General features: G+C 53.8%; 4 protein-coding genes and 1 long non-coding RNA gene across 5 annotated transcripts; 2 read left to right on the top strand and 3 right to left on the bottom strand.

Moving 5' to 3' along the window:
* The first annotated feature begins 1,016 nt into the window (after positions 1-1,016).
* Positions 1,017-9,462, top strand: CATSPER1 (cation channel sperm associated 1). Its single transcript, XM_025286693.3, has 12 exons — positions 1,017-2,114; positions 2,989-3,201; positions 3,954-4,067; positions 4,225-4,381; positions 4,632-4,723; positions 4,867-5,010; positions 5,180-5,243; positions 5,397-5,469; positions 5,605-5,665; positions 7,339-7,414; positions 9,023-9,137; positions 9,296-9,462. The coding sequence occupies exons 1-12, from the start codon at positions 1,076-1,078 to the stop codon at positions 9,320-9,322; spliced, it is 2,175 nt and encodes a 724-aa protein (XP_025142478.3). The 5' UTR covers positions 1,017-1,075; the 3' UTR covers positions 9,323-9,462.
* Positions 9,463-11,803: 2,341 nt separating this feature from the next.
* Positions 11,804-13,293, bottom strand: CST6 (cystatin E/M). The gene is made up of 3 exons (XM_006056430.4): positions 13,013-13,293; positions 12,342-12,467; positions 11,804-12,014 (listed from the first exon to the last, which is right to left on the bottom strand). Exons 1-3 carry the CDS (start codon positions 13,250-13,252, stop codon positions 11,931-11,933), a joined length of 450 nt encoding a protein of 149 aa, XP_006056492.2. The 5' UTR covers positions 13,253-13,293; the 3' UTR covers positions 11,804-11,930.
* Positions 13,294-18,883: 5,590 nt separating this feature from the next.
* On the bottom strand, positions 18,884-19,876 carry BANF1 (BAF nuclear assembly factor 1). The gene is made up of 2 exons (XM_006056432.4): positions 19,738-19,876; positions 18,884-19,286 (listed from the first exon to the last, which is right to left on the bottom strand). Exons 1-2 carry the CDS (start codon positions 19,858-19,860, stop codon positions 19,140-19,142), a joined length of 270 nt encoding a protein of 89 aa, XP_006056494.1. The 5' UTR covers positions 19,861-19,876; the 3' UTR covers positions 18,884-19,139.
* A 742-nt stretch (positions 19,877-20,618) lies between these two features.
* LOC123465819 lies at positions 20,619-21,027 on the bottom strand. Its single transcript, XR_006641131.1, has 2 exons — positions 20,789-21,027; positions 20,619-20,699 (listed from the first exon to the last, which is right to left on the bottom strand). It is a non-coding gene; the product is annotated as an uncharacterized LOC123465819 (long non-coding RNA).
* Positions 21,021-24,121, top strand: EIF1AD (eukaryotic translation initiation factor 1A domain containing). The gene is made up of 6 exons (XM_006056431.4): positions 21,021-21,288; positions 22,363-22,586; positions 22,734-22,842; positions 22,944-23,052; positions 23,215-23,265; positions 23,804-24,121. Exons 2-6 carry the CDS (start codon positions 22,500-22,502, stop codon positions 23,946-23,948), a joined length of 501 nt encoding a protein of 166 aa, XP_006056493.1. The 5' UTR covers positions 21,021-21,288; positions 22,363-22,499; the 3' UTR covers positions 23,949-24,121.
* The last annotated feature ends 134 nt before the right edge of the window (positions 24,122-24,255 follow it).

The following is a 24,255-nucleotide window of genomic DNA, read 5'->3' as shown; positions in this document are numbered from 1 at the left end:
CTGACTTTATAAGTTCTTATTTATTGAGCAGTTTGTTTATACTCTTTGAGCCGCATTTCCAAATTGGGATAAAACAAAATGGGCATAATATTATCCATCCTGTGGAGTTACTGTGAGGATTATATTTAAAGTGCATAAAGCTGGCCTTCAATAAATATTGGCTGTTAGTTTAATTTTAGTAATAACCCAAGAGGGAGGCTTCCATTACTGTCAACATTTGAGACAAGGATGACGGTGCTAATTACCATTCATTGTGCTATTAGTCTAAGCTTTACATATCTTAACTTTTTTGACCCTATGCTGCTACTGCTGCTAAGTCGCTTCAGTCATGTCCGACTCTGTGTGACCCCACAGACGGCAACCCACCAGGCTCCCCTGTCCCTGGGATTCTCCAGGCAAGAATACTGGAGTGGGTTGCCATTTCTTTCTCCAATGCAGGAATGTGAAAAGTGAAAGTGAAGTCGCTCAGTCGTGTCCAACTCTTAGGGACCCCATGGACTGCAGCCTACCAGGCTCCTCCGTCCATGGGATTTTCCAGGCAAGAGTGCTGGAGTGGGTAGGTGTTATTATCCCCATTTTATAGAAGAACAAACTGAGGAAGAACAAAGGAAGATTAAGCAACTAGACCAAGGTCACATACCTGTTTACAGTGGAAGTGGGCAGTTTGAACCTCAGAGCCAGTGGGTATCTAGGTACAACTGGGAACTGGACCATCTGGTTTTTTTAAGATTTTTTTTTCCAGTAACAGATTTAAAGCAACTGCTGGGCCTCTGATGTCACCCTGAAATTCTTTGTCCAGCTTTGCCATTGACCTACTGGGTCACTTTGGGCCAGTCCCTTCCCCTTATTGACCTCAGTTTCCTCCTTTTACAGTGAAGAGTTGGACACAATGATCTTTGATCCTGAACTGTAGCTCAGGAGGAGGCATTTGGGAATTAGGCCTGAGTAGAGGTCTGCCTGTGACATCATAGAGGGGAGAATTCCATAAGAAGTCAGGCTTTCCTAGAAGCCCCGTGTTGACAGCTTAGGTGATTAGACGAAACAGGTTATCCAGGAAGGGCTCTTTTGGGCCCACATGTTAAGCTTTCCTCATTCCAGGGTTCCCAGCATAGTCTCAGATCAATCTTCCATGTCTGCAAAGGCTCAAAATGAAGCAGACACTGATGAGTCAGATGTGTTGTCTCACCCTAGCTCATCAACCCCATACCATAGGCCGAGCCACGGTGGAGTTCACCACCATCACCAAGGTGCATCCCGTCACCATGGTGAGTCCCACCATCATGGCTTATCCCATCATCGTGGTGGACCTCACCACCCTGATGAATTCCAAGACTTCCATGGCAATGTCTTCTCCCGCCATGCCCACCGCTCCTATCACTCCCCCAATCATGGTGAGTCCCACCATCATGGTGTAGACCACGGCTCCACATCCCTTTCCCAGGATCCTTCCCGTGACACTCTCATCTCCCACCAATCCTATGGTGAGGACCACTTTGACAATGAGCATCACCATGGTAGCAGGAAACACCATGGGAGGTCCCGCCAACACAGGGAGCCCAGCCACCATGGTGGGTTTCATCACCACGCTGAGGTTCCCGACTATAATGGGCTCCATCGCCAAAGTGAGGCTTACCACCATAAGGACTCCACCCAATCTAGTAGCCGCTCCCACCTCAGTGAGGCCTATCATCATGGTGGGCACCACCACAGAAGGCCTACCTCCATGATGTCCTACCACCATGGCCCACCTCACCACGGTGAACACCACCACAGGGAGCACCAGCTCAGGGAGCACCAGCACGGTGCACATCCTCATGATTACCCCCACCGAGATCAGCACCATGGGGAGTACCGTCATGGAAGCTCCCAACTCTTTGGCTCATACACACCCCACACCGTGACCTTAGGCTCCCTCAGCTCTGCCTATTCTCGTCCAGCGGTCTTCCAGCCCAGCAAGCCAGACCGAAAGAGCTCAGCCTTCAGCTTGGCTCGTTCCCTTAGTACAGTGAACTCACACCCCTCCGAGACCTCCAACAAAGTCTATCCTCAGGACTCCTCCTCCAAAACCTCGGAAAGCTGCCCTGAAGAAGACGAGCACGTTCAGAAGCGCAAAGGTGCATCTTGAGCTCACCCCTCACCCCCAACTCCAGCTGCCTGGCCCAGGTTCCAGACCCGAGTCAGGCCTGGCATGTCTTTCACAAGGCTCGTCTGCCCTGCAGGTGTAGTCCACTGGCTCTTCACGCGCCTGACCGTTCATCCTCCGATTTTTTATTCCCGGAATTAGGCACCTCTTCAGACATCAGTTGTTGGTTCATTCAGTCACTGTCTTCTTCATTCTCCTGTTCACTTCTCAAATGTCTCCTATTATTGAATGTGAAAGCTGGTGTAGGTCACTTATACAACCAAACCCAGACTGCCCAGTGAAGGGGTCCATCATCTGTATCAGAACAGCATTCTGGATGCTGTTTGTCCACATTTTCCCCACTAAACTGTGACCTTCTTGAAGACAGAGGGAAGAACCAGTGCCTGAACGAGGGCCTGGTTGGAGGGCAGGGAGAACCTTGCCTGTTAATATATAATCCTCCCCAAATTGTTCCCTAGTAGACATGGCATTAGCTTCTTGAACAAGAAGCAAGGGATTTGTGTCTGTGGAAGAGAAGGCAGTTAAGAGGGGGAAGATATGTCAGAAGCATCTTGTAGAGAGAGGCCGAGGTTACCAAGAGGATGGGGTGGCGAGGAAGACTGGGTCTTCCATGTGTAAGCTGCCATGTGAGTAAAAAGCATGAAGTGTAAGAGCCTTAGCCCCTGAAATATGCTCAAATCCCAAGCAGACTGGCACCTTCAAGGCAGGGTCAAGCCTTGGCTTCTATACCAGTGCAGGACAAGCATGCCCGCCCCTGAGTGAGCTGACAGCAGGCAGGCCTGGGAGGGTGCCCAGATCCCTGGGTCCCTTGCCCCCAAGAACTTGCCTTTCTGGCCCCCTTACAGTTGGCCGAGCCCCACGGACCCACAAGAAGGTGCACTCTTCGGACTTCTTGTATTGGTTGTGGGAAAAATTAAGCCAGCTCATTTGGGGTCTTCGGAGAATGCTCAGGAAACTGGTTGACTCCCTGGCCTTTGAAACCTTCATCATCTTCATCGTCTGCCTCAACACCATCTTGCTTGTGGCTCAGACCTTCGCTGAAGTCGAGGTCCGGGGCGGTAAGAGCCAGGGAGCCCTGTTCACGTACAGAAGGCCGTTGATGTTGGTCTGGGCCTCCTGTGAGCCTGACCAAGTTCCGGGTGATTTAAACAACTTAGCCCATTTGATCCTCACCCTGGGAGGTGGGCGACATTGTGCAGCAGTTAGAGTGAGGCTCAGAGAGTTTTGCTGAAGTCAACCAGACCACTAGAGACAGGAGGGTCTTCTAAGCTTGAGTGTGTGCTGTTTGTGACTACAGCCACCAGGTGGCGCATCAGCTCTAAGTACGTTGATTTGCGCAGGAAGGATGCCCAGAACCCATGTCCACTGGACGGGTCAGGAGGCCCTGGAGGCCCGAGACCCTGGAGGGAGGAGGCTGGGAAAGCTGGGAAGACCGTCCTTAAAACTCCAGGGAGCAGAGTGAAGGAGAGGACCTGCCACAGGACCCATAAACTAAGGAGAGAAGAAGAGTGGGCTGATGTTTCTTGCAAGCAGTTTAGGGCTCCCTTGGAAGCCCTTTACTATGTGAAATGCATTTAATTCTCATGAAAATTCTATCAGGCAGACTGTTGTTATCACCATTTCATAGATGAGGAAAGTGAGGCACAGAGCAGTTGAGACACACAGCCATTGGACAGAGCCAGCTTCTCCCTAAATGGCTGCTTGCAAGTGAGGTTCCAGCAAGGAGGAGGAGGCAAGGGCTGGGCTGCTGGGGGCAGGGGTGGGCCTAAGCCAGGGCTCCCTCCTTCCTCCCCACCCCATGTCGTCACAGAGTGGTACTTCACGGCCTTGGACTACATCTTCCTCTCCATCTACATGGTGGAAGCTGTGCTCAAAATCATTGCTCTGGGCCTCGCGTATTTTTTGGACCCCTGGAACAACCTGGGTGGGTAGAGATGGGGCCTGGATGTGTGTGTGTAGCGGGAGCCCCTGAACTGCCCAGAGGTGACAAAAGCAGGGGGTGTTGGTGCTGGAAGGGTTGTGGGCCTGGGCACGGGGCCTGGGCAGCAGTCTGTGACACCCAGGCACCCCTGTGTCTGCAGATTTCTTAATCATGGTCATGGGTATGCTGGACTTCGTGCTCATACAGGTCAACTCGTCCTCCACACGCGCAATCCACAACCAAAGCGTCTTCCGCATCTTCAGGGTCTTTAAGACCCTGCGAGCCTTGCGGGCGATCCGAGTCCTTCGGAGGCTCAGGTTAGCAGGACCACAGCTGCCCGTGACAAGGCTGTAGATTCCCAGAATGCTTTTCTGATGAGTCTCCTGCCTTTCACGAGACTCAATCTCTTATTTTCCAGAGAGGGGCTGGGACCCTCTGCAAAGTAACTAGCAAACCAGGGACCTACCGCCTCAGTCATCAGCAGTCTGAAATCTGTCGTCACCATCGGTTTCTGGGCACAGACCCCCACCCCACTGACACAGCCTCTGTCTCTAACTCTGCCCACAGATTCCTGACCAACCTCCAGGAAGTGACCGGGACCCTGGCCCGGTCCTTGCCGTCCATCACCGCCATCCTCATCCTCATGTTTACCTGCCTCTGTATCCATGTCGCGGGGCTGGGTGGGAGCGTGAGGCACTGTCATGGACAGAGTGGTGAGGCAGAATCAGAAGTTGGGGATGGTGAAGGGAGAGGAAGAGTGGGGAGAGGACCCCGTGAGCCAGGTTTGGTCCTCAACAGCCAGTCCTGTTCTCTGTGGTGCTCCGGGCACTGTTCCGCTACTCTGACCCCAAACGCTTCCAGAACATCTTCACCACCATCTTCACGCTCTTCACCATGCTCACCCTGGACGACTGGTCCCTCATCTACCTGGACAGCCGGGCCCAGGGTAGGGCAGGCCTCAGGCTGGGTGGAGGGCAGGGGCTGTCTGGATAGGCAGACCCTGAGAGTTCAGTTATCCCATCTGCCGAGTGGGGCTTGTGAGCTGTGCTGACTGGGGTGTGGTGAGGATCGGCAAGGGACTCAAAGCTCAAAGGAGCCCACCCCGTCTCTTCCAGGCGCCTGGTACATCATCCCCATTCTCATGATCTATATCATCATCCAGTACTTCATCTTCCTCAAGTGAGGACCCGCCCTCCTGCATGCCCCAGCTTTACTCCCCCCAACCTCACCCCAGGGGCACCCCCTCTGCTCCCCTTTCACTATGGTTTTGCCACCATGAACCCAGAGGAGGGTGCAGTCTCCCCTCCAGCCCCCTCCTGTCTCTTGCCCCAGCCTGGTGATTGCTGTCCTGGTGGATAACTTCCAGATGGCACTGCTCAAAGGCCTGGAGAAAGAGAAGCAGGAGGTAGTGAGGGGATGGAGCAGGTGGACCCATTGGGAAGACACGGGGAGGGGGCACAGAAGCCACAGGGAAGGGTGGAGAGTGCTCTGGGACAGGCAGACATGGGGCTCTGGCAGAATGGAAGCCTCTTCTTTGCAGAAGGCAGCTGAGCTCCATGAAAAGCTGCTGGATGACTCAGTGACGAAGCTCATGGAAGCAGGTACCAGCACCCCACTTCTTCCCTGACAGACAGAGAGTGTCAGGACCAACTTTACTTATTTATTTATTTTTAGCCACACTGGGTGGTTTGCAAGATCTCAGTTTCCTGACCAGGTATCAAACCCAGGTCCCAGGAGTGAAAGCGCCAAGTCCTATCCAATCAGGAGAATTTTCAGAGCTTAGAACTTTGGTCCAAAGAACTCCATGACTATCCGCCACACTGATAGTCAATTCTTGAAAGACCCATTTGCAAAACAACTAACTAGCCACATTCAGTTCGGTTCAGTTGCTTAGTCGTGTTCAACTCCTTGCAGCCCCACGGACTGCAGAATGCCAGGCCTCCCTGTCCATCACCAACTCCCAGAGTTTACTCAAACTCATGTCCATCGAGTCAGTGATGCCATCAGACCATCTCATCCATCCTCTGTCGTCCCCTTCTCCTCCTGCCCTCAATCTTCCCCAGCTTCAGGGTCTTTTCCAAAGAGTCAGTTTTTCGCATCAGGTGGCCAAAGTATTGGAGTTTCAGCTTCAGCATCAGTCTTTCCAGTGAATATTCAGGACTGATTTCCTTTAGGATGGACTGGTGGGATCTCCTTGCAGTTCAAGGAACTCTCCAGAGTCTTCTCCAACACCACAGTTCAAAAGCATCAATTCTTCAGGGCTAGGCTTTCTTTACAGTCCAGCTCTTACATCCATACATGATTACTGGAAAAACCGTAGCTTTGACTAGACGGACTTTTGTTGGCAAAGTAATGTCTCTGCTTTTTAATATGCTGTCTAGGTTGGTCATAACTTTTCTTACAAGGAGTAAGCGTCTTTTAATTTCATGGCTGTGGTCACCACCTGCAGTGATTTTGGAGCCCCCCCAAATAAAGACTGTCACTGCTTCCATTGTTTCCCCATCTATTTGCCATGAGGTGATAGGTCCAGATGCCATGACCTTAGTTTTTTGAATGTTGAGTTTTAAGCCAACTTTTCCACTCTCCTCTTTCACTTTCATCAAGAGGCTCTTTAGTTCTTTGCTTTCTGCCATAAGGGTGGTGTTATCTGCATATCTGAGGTTATTGATATTTCTCCTGGAAATCTCTGAGATCTAGCCACATTACAATTCACCGAACATTCCTTTCTGTTAATAATGTACAAAGTTTATAGCAGTTGGTCTTATATGAGATTATTTCAACTGTCCTTGAGGCTTTTGTCCAGGTGTTATATACGCTTGTCCAGAGTCACTCAAAGTGGATTGAGAGTCTATAAAAATGAAGTTTCCTGTACGTGTTCATTTTTACACATCTGACTTTCTGGGTGAACAGATTTTGAGCCAATGGCTTTGCCTCCTGCTGAAAGATGTTCAGAACTTTAGAATCTGAACTCCGGAATCCCACTCTTAGGATCAACACCAAAGGATTAAAGGCCCTCAAGTGTCACCTGGCCCCTCACCTGCCCTCTCCATCTTGGGCACTCAATGCAAAAAAAGCTTAAAACAAAAAGAGGAATTAATTGTCTTAGATTACTTATCAACTTGTCTTCAGCTGAAGGCAGGAGGAGAAGGGGACAATTCCCCGACCAGGGATCAAACCCGTGTCCCCTGCTTTGGAAGGTGGATTCTTAACTGCTGGACCACCAGGGAAGTCGCCAGGCAGCAGCTTGACATTCCCCTTCTTTCTCTACATCCAGAGCCTAAAGAGGTGCTAAGTGAACACACTATACAGAAGCAGCTCATTGAGAAAAAGTTTGGAGCCATGACTGAGAAGTAAGGAGATGCAAAGGGAGGGCAGGTGTTGGGTCTGAGGGGAGAGGCCTGGGGGCCGACTGGGCCCAGACAGCCGGGGACTCGTGGCTATGCTCAGGGCGGGGGTCCTTGGCACAGACTCCTGGCTCTCAGGCCTGGCTCTCAGGAGAGCCTTCTCCCGGAAAGCCAGGCCTGCCCCACCTCATCCAGACTGGCTCTGAACCAGCCTTCCAGGCTCTTCTCTGCTGTCGGCAGAGCTCGAGCCCCAAGCTCTCTGTGATCACAGCACCCCCTCATCGCCCTGGCCCATCCTGGCTTTATGCACAGCACAGCACACATGTGTCCACCTTCAGGCCTTTGCCCGCCCTGTTCTCTCTGCTGGGTTGTTCTCTGGCTGCCGACAGCAGGCATGGGTGATCAAGAGCTGGAAGAACTGAGATCCAGTCCTGCTCATTTCACCTCCTGGCTGCTCTCCCAGCTGCCCTCCGCCCTCCACATCCCAGCTCCTCAGCCCCTAGTGTGGGCTGGGACTTGATTGCTCTGTGATATTTTCTTTGGGGGTTTCTCAGCCTCCAAACTCTTCCCCACTGGCCCACCTTCACCTCCACTGAGAGTGGTCTTTGTTTTTGTTGCTGTTTTGCCTGTTGGTTTTAATCTTTCTTCCTTCTACATTTTATTTACTTAGCGATCTTTGTTTAAAAAAAAAAAAAAAGAGTTTTGGCTTTTCCTGCCTTCTCTGAGTTTGCAGCCTTATAAGGGCTCCTGCCTCCCTTTGCTTAAGGTCGGGGCACCTCACTTTGACCTTCCCTGAGTGTCTTCATCTTGAATTCATCCATCCTCTAAAAACTTCCTTGAAGCCCGCCTGGTCCTCAGGACACTCCCCACTGTTCACAGATCTGGGCGCGCTGGGAACCCTGTCTATGCTTAGCAAACCCTCAAAGTGTCTTTCAAGCTCAGCCCAGTGATGCTTCCTCCAGAAATCTTTCCTGATACCCTAGTACCGGATCAGGTTTTCCTCCTCTGGGTCCCTCAGTGCCCTGTGTTTACACTTGTCACCAGTGTAAACACCCTTGGTTTGCCTTCTTGACTCTGTCACAGACTGAGCTGCTTGTGGCAGGAGCTGTTTCTTTTTTGTTTCTGTGTCCTCCAAGCACCACTCGATGTTCAACGATTTCAGTGTTGTTTGATGGCTGGATTGATAAGGCAGGCTGGCAGTGAAGGAGTTAATGAATGGGTAGTGGGTGGGGGTGGGGCCAGGGAAGAGCAGGTGGATGGAGAGATAGATGAGAGAGGGAAAGGGTGGGATTGTCCCATGGGTGAGTCAATGGATAGATAGCCCGGCGAGTGTACCAGTAGGTGGCTGAGTGGGTGCATGAGTCAGGGTGGGGTAGGTTGGACAGATGCAGGGGCAGGTGGTTGGGAGGTAAACAATCCTCAGAACTCTCCATGGCCCAGGCAGATGGTGGAGCTGCAGGGTATATGTGGAAAAGGAGATACACCATGGAGGGCCCACACAGAAAAGGGCTGGCCGTGGCTGAAAATGGAGGCATAGGGTGCTGTGAGTGCGGGGGTTGAGGGGTGCGGAGGCGCTCTGGGGGCTGAGATGGCCCAGCTTTGCCCCCTCTCCAGGCAGCTGGAGACCCTGTTCCACTTCCTGCAGCTGGTGGCTGGCGTGGAGCATTACCAGCTGAAGTTCCGCTCCCAGGCTGCTGTCATCGATGAGATTGTGGACACCACATTCGAGGTGAACCAGGCAGGACCTGGGAGGAGCCAGGTGGAGAGGGCGGGGCACTGGAAGGCTAGGCTTCGGGTGCTTGTGCCTGGAAGTGGCCCGAGTGAGAGCAGTGTGGGCCTCCCGGAAGCAGAGGCCAGCGCCATCACTTCCCACCCCCTCCCCTGCAGGCTGGAGAAGAGGACTTCAGGAAGTGACCCCCGGAGAGGCAGCCTGGGTCCAGACTTCAGCCTCTGGCTGGCTGTCCACCAATTCCAGCCAAGTCCCCATATCCGCTGGAAAGATCACTGGGCCTGCGGGGGTGGGGGGAGGTGGCCAACAGAGTTTTAAAACCCCAGGTGGCTCTGTGTCCTCACTGGCCCGACCAAAGCACAAGGGAACCTGTGAGCACGCACGCACGTGCAGCCTGGAGCATGTATACACGGGAGTGTTCTGGGTGACAGGCTTGTCCTTGGATCCCTTCCTGCCCCACTGGGGCCTGGCATCCTGGCTGGGCCTGGAAGGGCTTTAACAGCAGCCGGGGGCGGGTCGAGGGGGTGATGTGAAAAGTGGACCAGGCTCAGTGATGGACGGAGAGTGGGCAGTCACCCTGCTTCGGGGAGGGAGGCTGGTCAGGCCCAGGAGACGGGAGAACAGGTTAAAACAGCGCATGGCTGTCAAGAGCCCAAGGGACCAGGAGGCTCTGGGAATGAAGGCTCAGAGCCCAGGAACTTGGGCCTACCAGCACCCTCAGCATCCAGTATCGGGGTGCCAACTCACTGGGGACAGCCTGAGCCCAGAAGGCAGAGGTCATCACCATAACCTGCCCTGCCTGGGATGAGGCTAAAGAGCCTCGGGGAGGGGAGAGGAGGGAGGCTGTTCAAGTCCTCCCGGCCTTGGGTTGGGGATGGGGAGGGGTGTGTGTGGCGGGGACAAGCCTCTGGTAGAGGAAAGCGAGGGATGAGCACCCCTGTAGGATGCCCAGGATGGCAGTGGGCACCGAGCGCTAAGTCCCACTCACATCCAGCCAGAGGGAGGTCTCCCACCACCCACAGCACCCACCTTACCTCTAGCAGAGTGAAGCTGGAGGGAATTGGGGATAGAAGTCCAGAGCAGGGGCTGAGGGGTGGCCATTTCACTCGCCACCCCGTCTACATCCAGTCTGGACCAGACAGTGGCCACGTCTCCGGGCCCCAGAGAGAAGCAGCGCGTCTCGTTCCAGGTCCAGGCCCAGCCGAGAGAACGGACAGACTGTGGAGGAAATGCCCACCGGGGACTTGGGCAGTTTCCACAGGTGGAGAGACCACTGGCCTCACCTCACCACACGACCTCACACATTCATGCAGCATTTCCTGCCCCTGAGCCCATGCCAGCCACGCAGGAGGCTCCTGCTTGCTGGCACCTGGGAGCCAGCCAGCAGCAGACCGACCGCAGCTGCCGTATCTGACAGGCTTGAGTTTCCCCTACAACCCTCGGTCCTCCGACTCAGCTCATCAGGCCCACCGCCACCCCATACGGCCTCCGAGGGCTCTAGAGGAGCAGGACCCGGGAGCTGGGGCTGTTCCGTGTTAAGTCCCAGCATCGGGCAGGAAGCCGGCCGGGCAGGAGCAGGTGTGAGGCCTGGCCTGGCAGGGCCGCAGGCAGGGGCCACCAGGTGCTCCCCACACCCACCCCAGCCGCCCGCCTGGGGCCTGGTGGGGCCCACCCTCTGAGCTCCCGCAGGATCCGGTTCCCACCCATCCTGTCCCAGACACGCACGGGTGTGCCTCGGACATCTGAGAGCCAGCTCCAGCCGGGGCCTGTGGGTCTGTGTTTGGGGGGCTGTGTATACGTCTCCAGGTTGTCCTCAGTGTGGGGCTGTTGTTCCCGTGTGTTTGTGTCTGTGCTTCTGGGTTGCTAGGTCTTATGCGTGTGTGTGTGTGTCTGGATGTGTGTGTGGTGTCTGGGAGCAATCTGAGGCTTCATGGTGGGTGTGTGTGTGTGTGTGTCTGGAGTCTTGAGAAGTTCTGGATGCGTGTGTGCATCTTGTGTAGTGAGTGTTAATTCCAGCCACAGATTCAGGTGTGCAAAACCTGTTCCAACTCTATTTCTTTAAAGGACATTAAACTGCATCTGTCTCCTCACCCCTTCTATGGACAGCGGATTTGACCTCGCTCCCCTGGGCGCTCCCTGCCAGCCCCTTCCAGGGGTCTTGCTCAGGACAGAGGGTGGGGGAGTCCTCCTGGCATGGGGCCCACAGTGTGTGTGTCTTGGCCGGCAGGGGCTCTGCCATCTCTGGGCCACATGCTGGTCTAAGAATCTCACGGGATGAGGGCTCAGTGTTCTGGGGCGGGGCGGGCTAAACCCCCCACATGCCACTCTAAGCCATCCTGGCAGCTGAGAGGGAACAGGGCTCAGGAACCCCTCAGTCTCCCCTGGCTGCTATGTCCTTCTAGTCCTGGGGCATCATCTCTCTCCTGTGACTTTGTCTCCCCACCCATAACTTGGCAAACTCTGGGAGTCTCTGCAGGATCGTTCCTCTGTCTATGGTGCTGGGATATTTGGAGGACTCCAAATTTGGGAGCTGAACTTTGCACCCTTAGCATCTTCTCGGCTGAGATGGCAGAGGCCAAGCATGGGGTGGCGTGGGCACCCTGTTGGCTGGAGCGGGGTTGCTGGGAGTGAGAGTGAGGATAAGAGAGGGACTCAGAAGAGACCAATGCCAGAAGCAGTGCTAGCGATTTATTGCCGTAGATATGGTCCAAGGAACTGACATCCCCTCCACCCATGCGCCCAGTCCTGCCCAGCCTCATTGGCTCCCTCTCTCCCCCAAGCCCACAGGAGTCTCTAAAGGGACACACAGTCGTGCTTTAGAAGCTGGGAGGAGTTCTTCCAGGGAACCACAAGGATCTCAAAGTCACAGCGCAGCTTCTGCAGAGAGGATGAAAAAGGTGGGGTGAGCCCAGGCCCCACCCAGGCCACCGCCTCCCAACAGCCCTGTGCCTGTGGCACCCTGGGATGCAAGAAGGAACAGCGAATTAGATGGTCAGGACCACCAGACCCAGATCTTTCCAGGCAACCCCGGCCCCCCACCCTGCCAAGTCCAGGGGAAGCCCCAGTCTGCTCCTCTCTGCACCCTCACCCTAGTCTCGGGGCTGAGTCAGCCAGACATCAGCCCAGCCAGCCAGACCAGTCCAGGCTGGGCAACCTGAGGGCCCGGCTGCTGGGCTGATGCCTAACTGGGGACACAGCTGTTACCTCCTGCTGTGCTTCTGCGGCCAGGGGGCAGGTGGTGAGGTCTACGTGGTCTCCAGCCACGGCAGTCTTCCGGCAGGCCGTGCTCCCCATGTCCACGGTCAGGTAGTACTTGATGCCCGCCACCAGCTGGGGCAGAGGTGGGCACAGGTCAGAGGTGCCTGGAGACAACCCTTGACCTGGACCTCTCACCTCCCTCCGTGTCCTCCCATCACCCATCACCTTCCCCTGGGCATAGCCAGCACACCGCCTTTGGATTTAGACCTGAGATGGGGGGGACTGGAAAGGCGGGAAGAGCGCAGCAGGGAGTTCTGGTGGGGGTCCGTGGTGAGGCCGGCAGAGCCTGGGCCAGGCAGGAGCCTGAGACTCAAGTCCACACCGCTGCCCCTTCTCCCTCACCCCATCGCACCCCAATCCGCCTTTCAGGACAAGGCCGATTCAGGGTTGAACCTTATTTGAAATTCTGAGATTCTGCTCCGCATGGACTTTTGACATTAATTGGATTTTGAAAACTGTTGTATTAAGATGCCGCCCTGATTACTTTTAGTCGCCCCCTCCATCTGGGGCCCGGCTGGGGCCGCGCTCGCCTCCCCGCCCCATCTCCCCCGTCGGCTCCGCCCCCTCTCCCCCCGTCGGCACCGCCCCTTCCCCGGCCCCGCCCGCCCGCCCCGCACCTGGCTGTGCGCCCGGAGGATGGTGATGTCTCGGTAGTAGTAGTCGCTGTTGCTGCCCATGTTGTAGTTGGCCACGGCCACCTGCGCCGCCTTCTGCACCTGCGGGTCGTTGGGCGACAGTTCCTGCAGTTCTCCGACCTTGCGGTCCCCCGGCCGGGCCCGGGCATCGCGGGGCAGCGCCAGGAGGCAGAGTGCGAGCAAGGCCAGGGCCATCGGCAGCAGGAGGCTCGGACGCGCCATGGTCGTCGGTGTCGGTGTCGGTGTCGGTGTCCGACCGCGGCAGGCGCCGCTTTTATGGGCTCCGCGGCCCCGCCTGGCCCCGCCCGCCGCTCGCCGCGCCCCCGCAGGCGGGGAGGGATCTACCCAGCCTGGGCGGTCCACCCGCGAGGCCGCCTTCGGGGTGCGGAGGAGGACAGCGGACAGGCCCAAGCACACCTGGGCATCACCCCCACGCTGCTTGCCCTCCAGGCACACGTGGTTGGGGAGGGCAAGGGCTGCGACAGCTCCCAGCCGCAAGTGCCACCACAGGGACAGTTCACGGAGACCCAGCCCATATGAGAAACCCACAACAGCTACCAGCAAGCTCTTAACCATCTCCAATGCGTAGTCTTGGAGAAGTTACTTAACCCTCACTGCCTCAGTTTCCTCCTCTGTGAAATGGGTTGCTTCGAGGCTTCAATAAGTGCTTAGGGGAGGCCAGGTGCTATATAAACAGCAGGTAAGCAGGAGTCCCTACTGCACTGAGCCGGGCACTGTTTAACCCTCGTGACCAGCATGATGTAGGGATCAGTGAGCAAGGGTTCCATTTTACAGAGGAGTAAACAGGACCCAGAGTAAACAATTGATTTTGCCCAAGAACACAGGCTGGTAAATAGTAAATGGTGACACTGGATTTTGAGCCCAGGCAGGAGCTAGTGGTATAGGATCCGCCTGCCAATGCAGGAGACGTAAGAGATGAAAGTTCGATCCCTGGGTCGGGAAGATCCCCTGGAATATGAAATGGCAACCCACTCCAGTGTTCTTGCCAGGAAAATCCCATGGACAGAGGAGGCTAGCGGGCTACAGTCCGTGGGGTCACATAGAGTTGGACATGACTGAGCGCACCCCCACACAGGAGACACAGTCTAATTCAAATCTGTGTTCTCAGTCCAGAGGGAGCCCAAAGGACAAGAACTGGCCAGGAGTGTGGGTGGTCCCAGCTCTGCCATTTACTGCCTGGGGGACTTCCAGCAAGCCCCTTGACCTCTGGGAGCCTCAGTCCTCACCTGAAGAAAGGTGAAAAGTCTAGTCTTCTAAGGTCTCGCTGATTATAATGGCCTGAAGCTGGGTCACCCATAGGTAAACTGGGCATATGTTGGAGGTACCAGCAAAACAGGGCTATGATTTTTAACTTTTTGGCCACACTCTGCATGTGGGATCTTATTTCCCAGGCCAGGGATAGAATGCACTTCCCTTTTGTAAGGGCGTCTTAACCACTGGACCGAGATGGCGGAGGAATAGGACAGGGAGACCACTTTCTCCCCACAAATTCATTGAAAGAACATTTGAGCATCGAGCAAATTCCACAGAACAACTTCTGAATGCTGGCAGAGGACATTAGGCACCCAGAAAAACCACAGGACCAGTGGACAAGTCCCAGGGCTATGATTTCTGGGCGGAATAATCTGACACAATATAAAAAGCAGCACTGAAGTAGTCAACACAGGAAGTTTGACCTTTTTTAGAATTTTCTACAATTAATATTTTAAGAATTCAGGGTGTGTGCTTAGTGGCTTCAGACTTTTTTGAGATCCTATGGACTGTAGCCCGCCAGGCTCCTCTGTCCATGGGATTCTCCAGGCAAGAATCCTGGAATGGGTTGCTATGCCCCTCTCCAGAGGAGCTTTCCAAGCCAGGGATCAAACCAGCAGCTCCTCCGTCTCCTTTATTGCAGGCAGATTCTTTACCGCTGAGCTACCGGGGAAGCCAAGTGCAGGGCAGTTTGTACTTTTAATCACTTGTTGGGGGGTGGGGGGGGAGGTGGGTGTTTTTTGCTCTGGGGACACTAATCTTTAGTGTTTCAGGGCCTCTGAGGATCTTACCTGGGGCTTGGGAGAGGTTGTGGTTTTCAGTAAGCAACAAAGTGTTGGGGCTTAATAAGCGGTAGCTATTATTGTGATGAATATGAGTAAGCATGCAAGATTCCCTGACCCCAACCCCAATTCTCAGACCCTCAGAATCCCGCGGTCAGGAAAGGCAGGGATTTCTCCCAGGGAGACCAGGACCAGCATGTAGTCACTGCCCAGTCCAGATGCTGCCCCACCCCTCAGCACAGCTGTGAAAAACAATCTTGGGATGCCAAGGAATAGTCACAAGTTTGTTGTGGGCTCAGGTGTCTGCCTTAAAGGGACAGACCAGTTATGGAGCCCAAGCTCCCTCTGCTTGCCATATGACAGGCCAGTGAATCCCAGAGACAAGGTGCTGAGGCAAGGAATACAACTATATTTGGAAAGCTGGCTGACTGAGATGGCAGACTAATGTCTCAAAATGACCATGCTGTTGGGGTCTGGATGCCAGGCTCGTTTACAGAACCTGAGAGAGAAGCAATGAGGAACTGAGGTCAAAAGGCCCAGCAGAGAGAAGAGGCAGTGAGGAGGTAAAGTAAAAAGCGCCTTCAGTCTTGCAAAACATCTCCAGGAGGGCCAGCATTTGGAAGAAGCGTGTTAATCCCCTTTTTGTAGTCATTCACAGGGGGACAGAGTCGGATTCTCTATGAGCTGAACAAACGCACTTTAGTTTCACAGTCAGGCAGAGGGCCAGGGTCCTCTGAGACAGGCCATTATGTCCTGGCTTCCCAGGTGGCTCTGACAGCAAAGAATTCACCTACGATGCAGAAGACTGGGGTTCAATTCCTGGATCAGGAAGAGCCCCCGGAGAAGGGAATGGCTATCCACTCCAGTATTCTTGCCTGGAGAATTCCATGGGCAGAGGAGCCTGGTGGGCTAAAGTTCAGGGGGTCGCAAAGAGCCAGACATGACTCAGTGACTAACACAACACATAAAAACAGCAGGAAGAGAGTCAAAAAAACAGTTCCAATGTAGAGTGAGAACTGGTTCTTCTCTGCAACAGACCCATTTGTGCAAGAGCTGGGGAGAGCTTGGCTTGATGAGGAGGCCAAGGCCAGGCTGGAGCCCGACCAAGAGAGCCTGGCAGTGGCGGAGTAAGAGGCCCAGGCTGCAGCACATGCTGGGAGAGGTGGAGAGGCAGCCCCAGGCGGCCAGGAACCTCCTCAAGTTCTTCTAGGTCTGCTCTTCTGTCACTTGGAACTCAGCTGCAGCTGCACTTAATCTGCACCAGCTCCCTGGGAAACTAGCCAAGGGCCAGTGTCCCCAGCTCACTTGCCCCTACCCTGTCATTCCTTTGTGATGACACCAACAAATCTTTTGCACACCAACCTAACAATTTCCAAAGACTTTTCACCCACTGGTCTATTCTCAACAAACACCTGGAGTTAGTAAGCACCATCATTTTGCAGGTGAAGAAAGTTATTCAGAGGTCAGGACAGCTGGAAAACCCTGGACCCAACCAGAGTAACATTAGAAACATAGTATGGCCTGAAACTCCAGGGACAGTCCCCATGACTACCTTTCTGGGCTTCAGACTGGCACCCTCCAAGGAAGCAGCCTGTAACACGAGCTGGGCCCAGCTCTGGCCACCTGGTGACCTTCCAGGGGGCAACTCACACTTCCAAGACCCAGGCTTACACTGAACCTTCATCCCTAATAACCAGCATAATTTCTAATTACCTAATTGCTCTATCCTTGGGTCTTTATTTTTGTTCTCCCTTTTATCTTCTACTGTTCTGAGATGTAGCTAACATACAGAAAAGTACACAGAGTGTCTTGGATCACCACCATACAGGTCAAGAAGTGGAAACTGCTACTCTCACACCCCTATGCTCCCATGCATCACACCTGTCTCCTTCCCCCAAAGGCAATCACTCCCCACTTCTCTTTCTTTACCAATGACTTTTGCAATAAGCTTCCCTAGTGGCTCAGACAGTAAAGAGTCTGCCTGCAGTGCAGGAGCCAGGTTCGATCCCTGGGTCAGGAAGATCCCCTGGAAAATGAAATGGCAACCCACTCCAGTATCCTTGCCTGTAAAGTCCCATGGACGGAGCAGTCTGGCAGGCTGCAGTCCATTGGGGTCATAAAGAATCGGACACAACTCAGTGATTTCATTTTCTTTTGCAATAAGCAATTTTCCCCCTTCTAGTTCTACTGTCTCTGCAAAGATCCCCACACATGGATCCAGCTGGGAGCCCTTGTGAATGAACAAGGCTGCTGTGAACATCTGCTCAGGTGTGACGCAGGTGTGCCTTGCATCCTGTCCCATCCCTGGAGAGGAACTGCTGGCTCACAGGGTGGGTCTTCAGTTTTACTGGCAAACACCCAACTGTTTTTCCCAATTGTTCACACCAATTTACACTCCCACTAGTTGGATATCTGTTCCTGTTGCTCCATTTCCTCATCAGAACCTGGTATTGTCTGACTTAAAATTTTTTTCCAATCCTGTGAGTGTACAATGGCATCTTATTTGCGTTTCTGACAACTTAATGTGACCACACACCTTGTGACATGCTTATTCACCATTCAGGTATTCCTCTGTGGCTGCCCTCCAGGTCTTTCACCCACTTTTCTATTGTACTGTCTGCTTTCTCTTGACTGCAGCTCTGGAGTCCTGTGTCATCTACGTGGGTCGCAAATATCCTTTCTCACCCTGGATTAGGCTCCTCACTCACTCTGATTATCTTGAACAAAATTTCTATGATGGAGTTGAATTAATCAGCTTTTTAATCTTTCCCTATTCTGAAATCATGAAAATCTCCTCATGCTATCCCAGTGTTTCTATTTATTATGTCATTTTTCCCCTCACCAGACTTTAAGCCCCGAGGATGAGGAAAATTCTATAAACAAGTAGCTCCTGAACAACAGCAGGACTGCATCTGATCCTTACAACAATTTCATTTTCCAGGTGAGGAAACTGAGTCTCAGAGAGACCAAGTGCCATGAGCAAAGAACACCCATGGCTCTCAGGTCCATGGGTTTCCATGTGATGTTTTGAGGACCAGTCTCGCTACTTCCCAGTAGTAAGTCCATGGACATGTTAGTCAGCCTGAGCCTCTAGTTTCATCTGTGGAAAAGAAAACCACTACTTATTATGAAAGAAAAAAAAATGTTTGCACAGACCTTAGCTCTGAACCTGGTTCATATAGTAAGTCCAATAAACAGAAGATGAAAATTTACCAAATACAAGTGTAACTCACTCAAGCCTGCCCACCCAATTGCGTTGCCCACACACTTTCTGCCTCCCTGAGAGAACAGGGCGGACTGCATGAGCCCCACCCACTCATCCCAGAGGCCAGGAGAGCACATGACCAATGGCAGGTAGACCTCAGCCCACATCCCATCCACCCTTTTCCTGCTCTGACTCCCTCGGACTTTCCACCAGATGCTGACTAACCCAGCTGTTGACCACACGGACATCTGGATCCCAGGAAGGAACCAACCCACTCTCTCCCCCACGTTAGTGGGGGATTGAGACACTCCGAGGCACCCGCCCAAGGCCCGTATCGCCAGTATGGCCGCCCTCGGGAGTGTGAGAGAAGCTGCTAGTTTCGATTTGCACTGATAAGCAGTGTGGCAAACCTGGTCAGTCCCTGGGGAACAGGCAACTCCCAGCCCGCCTGCTTCCCACATACAAAGCCCAGTCATGAAGGCCACTGGCTTTATTGATTTAAAAAACTTTACAAGGACAGTGACTGTTCTGCCAAAAAGACTGCCAAATGGCATAAAAGAGACCACGGGTGGGGGTGAGGGACAGGGCCAGGAATCCACTCAGAAAAGCTGGTAATTATTGTCATGAAACTGGTAGGGAAAGGAGAAGGAAGATGCATGCAAGGGTGAGAATTCCAAAAAAGTTGAAATGGTGAGGGGAGAGAACTCCCCAAAGGCCCTGGAGTACATGGGAGGTGTGCACGACAACAGCAATCTCTTCCTTTGTAGAGGACGGAGAAGGAGTCCTCACTAGGCTGCAAACTCTGGAGACTCAATGCTAGGGCTTGGGATCGGGGGCTCCCCAGAGAGCATCACAAGAAGGCGTCACACCACTCTCGCAGGCAGCCAAAGCAGTCCCGGGACTGCTTGGCGTTGGCGCCACACGTGTCCTTCAGCCATTCCCGGAAGAGGTCTTCATCTTTCTTTAGGACCAGAAACTGGCCGAGGACCACATAGGCCTGCAAAACGGGCAAAGCAAAAGATGGGCTGCTGAGTGCTCTGTAGGATTAGGAACAAGACGACCACTTCCTGGGACTTCCCTGCTGGCCGAGTGGTGAAGAATCTGCCTTGCAATTCAGGGGACATGGGTTCAATCCCTGGCCTGGAATCTAACATCCTACTTGCTGTGGGGCAATTAATCCCGTGGGTTCTGGAGTCTGTGAGTCCCAGTGAAAGATCCTGAAAGCTGCAACTAAGACCCCATATCACGGGGTGGGGGTGGGGGGGCTTTCCTGTGGCTCCCCACACAGGAGCCCAAGAGGCAGGGTGGGTTCTGCCCGGCTGACTCTGCAGATCACACACGAGCGTCCACCCCCCAACAGATATACACACCCTCCTCACTCCCCAGCTGCCGGGAAATATTGTAGTCGCGCCCCGCCCCCCGCCCAACTACAGGTAGCCACTCCACACCTTATCAAAGCCCCTTTCCTCCAGTTTCTTGCCCAGGACTTCGCCAATCCCGGCCAGGCTTCCCACTGGCTTCTCCCCCATGGGCTCTGCCACGAAGTCTCGGTGCTTTTGGGAGGTTGTCATCTCGATCAAGCTTAATCTGGGAATCCCAAGAAGAAGGAAATTAGGGCTGAAAACCCGGGAACGCCCGAAAAATCACTGGCAATCTCACAGGAAGAAAATGCCAGAGCAGCTCTTATGGGGACTTTTTCGATTCCCCCCACTTCACAGATGAGAAAACTGAGGTCCAAACAGAGTCTTTTCCTCACTGTTTAAGAGCGAAGTCTCTCCCAGTCCCTGCGAGAGCTGGGTTTTGGTACCGCCCCGAGGAGAAATTATCTTGCCCTAACAGGCGGCGCATGCAGGACAAAGGTAAGATTTCCACAGTACCCAGGGCCCGCCCTCAAGCTGTCACTCCCTGTGACCTTGATTGGGCAGAAGCAGCACTGACTCGGGTCTGGAATGGCCACTTGGCCCGAAAAGCAAATGAAAGGTTTTCTGACCCGGCAGCCGCACAGGCTGCTCACAGAGCGGAGGCGCAGCCCGAGCGCGGACCCCGGCTCAGCCAGCCGCGTCAGCGCCACACCTGGACTCCCGCCGCGCCCTACGCCGTGGACCCCGCCCCCAACACGCCCCGCCCCGCCCCCCCCCACTCCCCACCCCCCCACCCCGCGAGCCTGGCCGAGCCCTCTCTGAGAGTGCATCGTCTGGCCCGTCTCAGCGCTCGCGGCCCCTCTCCTCCCTGCCTCCCCCTCCTCCCCGCGCCCGTTCTGGCCTCCACCCCGAGCCCTGTTCCGCGGCTCGCGCTCACCCACAGCTCCCGTTCCTGTAACGGCTTCTCCCGCCACCCGGCTGCTCCCGCGGCTACCTCAGCCCACTAGAACTTTCTTCCACTTCCGCTTCCGGGTCGCCTCAAGGGCCGCCTTTAAAAAAAAAAAAAAAAAACCAACAAAAAACCTATATTGGGCACTTCTAGCCGCTTAGAGTCATAGAGTTGCGACACCACCCAGACCTCGGGAGCACCCTTAGTAGGTGTTCATTTCCAGTTGCTTCGCAGGAAGCCGGAGTGCCTTTTGTAGTCTTGCTTCTTGGGAAGCATTTCCGGCCTCGGGGAACAGAAACCTGTGAGAAGAAAACTTTATTTAATCTGCTGCACGGCATGCGGAACTTAACCACTTAACCTTGGCCGACCCGGTGTTGGGAAGAATTAGAGAGACGGACAAGGAGAGAGGCGTGACCAGGAGACTTCCGGGAGAGCGCCGGAAGTACGGCGTCCGACTCAGGCCGTTACGCGTTGTCCTCCTCGCTGTCGGATTTGTTAGAGTCGGACGGGAACCGGATGCGCCCGAGGCCTGAGTCCAAGCCGACTCCACCGTCGTGACCACTGGCGAGTCCTTTTTCTCTGCTTTCATTGCCTCAGCTCTGAAGTGAGTCGTGGACGAGCCGATCTCGGCGTCCTGCTTGGAGAACCGGGTCGTTCTGGCAGCTTTCGTGGGATCCGAGGGCCAGAGAGTAAGTTTGGATCTTTCCCTCTGAGCATCTTTACATCGGGATAGGGAAGGAGGAGGGCAGGGGACGGCAACTAGAGATGACACTTCGGAGTTTCCTTTGGAAACCATCATGACTTTGAGCAAACTCGGGGAGATAGTTAAGGACAGGGAAGCCTGGCGTGCTGCAGTCCATGGGGTCGCAAGAGTTGGACACGACTTAGCGACTGAACATCTGTCTTCTGAGTACGCTTCAGTCGTTGTCTTGCAGTACCAGGGTCAGAAACAGCAGATGCCAAAGATCAAATCGGTCTCAATTAAGTTCAGTCGTTCAGTCATCTCTGACTCTTTGTGACCCCATGGACTGCAGAGCGCCAGGCTTCCCTGTCCATCGCCAACTTCCGGAGCTTGCTCAAACTCATGTCCATTGAGTCGGTGATGCCGTCCAACCATCTCATCCTCTGTCGTCCCCTTCTCCTGACTTCGGTCTTTCCTAGCATCAGGGTCTTGGAAAGTGAGTCATTTCTTCGCATCAGGGGCCCAAAGTATTGGAGTTTCAGCTTCAGCATCAGTCCTTCCAATGAATATTCAGAACTGATTTCCTTTAGGATGGACTGGTTGGATCTCCTTGCTGTCAAAGGACTCTCAAGAGTCTTCTCCAACACCACAGTTCAAAAGCATCAGTTTAGTCTACCTTGCCCTTAAATTAGCTCATTCCTGACCTGGCTTGCCGTAGCTGGTCTATGTCTGTAGGGCATTGAGAGATTGAACATCTGTGTGGTTGTGTCACACCTGAGATGTACAGATATGTTAAGGAAGAAGTAACTTACCTTGCTTCTTCCCCAAGTGGTTTCCAGAATGGCTTATTTTTCTAAAACATATATTTAGTTTTTATGGTTATGCCAGTACTTAAGGGATAAACACAAGTTACTTTTATGTGTCTTATGCTGTGTTTCCTGCTTTGCTTATGATTATTTTGTTCTACTGCTAATGCTCTGGGTTAGTTCTCTGAAGTCTAGAGAAATTGAACAGCCAGGAAATAACCAAGGTAGGATTTGAGTCCAGTCAATTGGATTTCAGAGCCCATATTCTTCACCAGGACATTGTATCACTCCTCAGTAAAAGGCCCGTCCTCATCTTCAAAAGAGTCCTGGGTTCTCAGCCTACCATCTAAAAAACTCAGGAGGAAGAGTTGAGAGTCTCCGCATCCCTCACCCCCCTGGGACAGGACCCACCATGTCTCAGGCCACCAAGAGGAAACATGTGGTGAAGGAGGTGCTGGGGGAGCACATGGTGCCCTCTGACCAGCAGCAGATCGTGAGGGTGAGTGGCATCAGGGACCAGTTGCTCTGCTTCCCCCGACTCCTCCATCCTCTTAGGCCCCTGGGGTTGGGGCAGGGTGCTGTACAGCTCGGCAGGTGTTGGAACTGGCTGATGAAGCTGATTGGTTCTTGGTCTCCCCTGGACCAGGTCCTCAGGACCCCAGGGAACAACCTACATGAGGTGGAGACAGCCCAGGGGCAGCGCTTCCTGGTGAGCATGCCCTCCAAGTACCGCAAGAACATCTGGATCAAGAGAGGTGAGAGAGGCAGCCTTTTGGGAGACCGAAGCGTTTCCTGTGGCCTCGGCTTCCCCCACTACAAGCAGGACCGACTGTGCTTTTCTCTCCTCCCCCTGCAGGGGACTTTCTCATCGTTGACCCTATTGAAGAAGGAGAGAAGGTGAAGGCTGAGATCTCCTTTGTGCTCTGCAAAGACCACGTGCGCTCTCTGCAGAAGGATGGGCACTGGTAGGGTGGTCTTCTTGGTCACTGGCTGCCTCACTTCCTTGGGGGTTTCGTTCGTACCTGTGGGCTTAGGGGAGGGAAGGTCAGGCATTTCAGGCAGGAACATCTGGCAGCAGCTGAGGGGTTTCTCTGTCCTTTCTGACCTTGGCTCTTCTCTTGGCGTAGGCCCGAGGCCTTCTCCCAAGTGGCTGAGAAAGACAACAACAATAGGAACAGGTGAGACGCAAGTCTTGGGATTGGGGAGACAGAAAATGGGGGTTCAGGCCTTGGCACCTTGAGGGAAAATATAGCTTTCCTTTCTTTGTATATCAGGTCCCTGGTGAGAGTGCCTGAATAAGTGGTGATGAGTATAGCTTGATGGTCAGATCTCCTGGGTTAAAGTCTGGGCTTTGCAAGTTACAACCAGGTGACTTTAAGCAGGTTAAGCTCTTAGACTCAGATTTCATCACCTATAAAATGGGAGCTCTGTAGGGATTAAAGAGACTGATGCTTGTAAAGTTGCTTAGTACCTGGTAAGCAGTGTGAGTTCATTGAGTGTTTGTTGGTCATAGTAGAATCCTATTAAAATCAGCAGTTCTAATGAATTTCTGAGATGGGTATAGGGAGGTAGTGTTTGGCCAGTTTTCCTGCAGTTCTCTCCTGTCTGGCTCACTGAGCCCTGACCATTTGGCCATATGGTCCTCTTTATGGGGCTCCTTGTTTGCAGGTCTTCTCAGAAGGCACTGGGCTAACTCTCTGCTTTTCCCCCATGCAGACAGACTCAGCCAGAACTCCCAGCTGAGCCACAGTCATCAGGAGAAGAGTCCAGCTCTGAAGACGATTCTGACCTTTTTGTTAACACCAACCGCAGACAGTATCATGAGAGCGAGGAGGAGAGTGAAGAGGAAGAGGCGGCCTGAGACCGTGGGACCCACTTCTCCTCTTGCTCAGAGACTGGTCCTGGCCTCCTTTGAGTGTGGACATTCCCAGGGGGCTCTGCGGATCTTTCCCCCTGGATGGGGACAAGGCAGGGCCCCTCTCTGAACTGACCTTCTGACATGGGAGAATTAAACCCCTGGTGGGTGCTGACTCATGCTGGTGTCGGAGTGGCTCTTTGGAGGAAGGAGGGGCGTGCGGATGACATGACACACGGCTCCTTGGCGGTGGCCTCATGGGCAGGTGGGCTGAATGGGCAGGAAGTGGGGAATGGCTGGACTCTTTCCTAGT

Source organism: Bubalus bubalis, chromosome 5 (genome assembly GCF_019923935.1).
Source record: "Bubalus bubalis isolate 160015118507 breed Murrah chromosome 5, NDDB_SH_1, whole genome shotgun sequence".
Classification (NCBI taxonomy): Eukaryota; Metazoa; Chordata; class Mammalia; order Artiodactyla; family Bovidae; genus Bubalus; species Bubalus bubalis.
The sequence above is the reverse complement of the archived record's forward strand: the minus strand, read 5'-3'. Positions and strand labels throughout refer to the sequence as shown.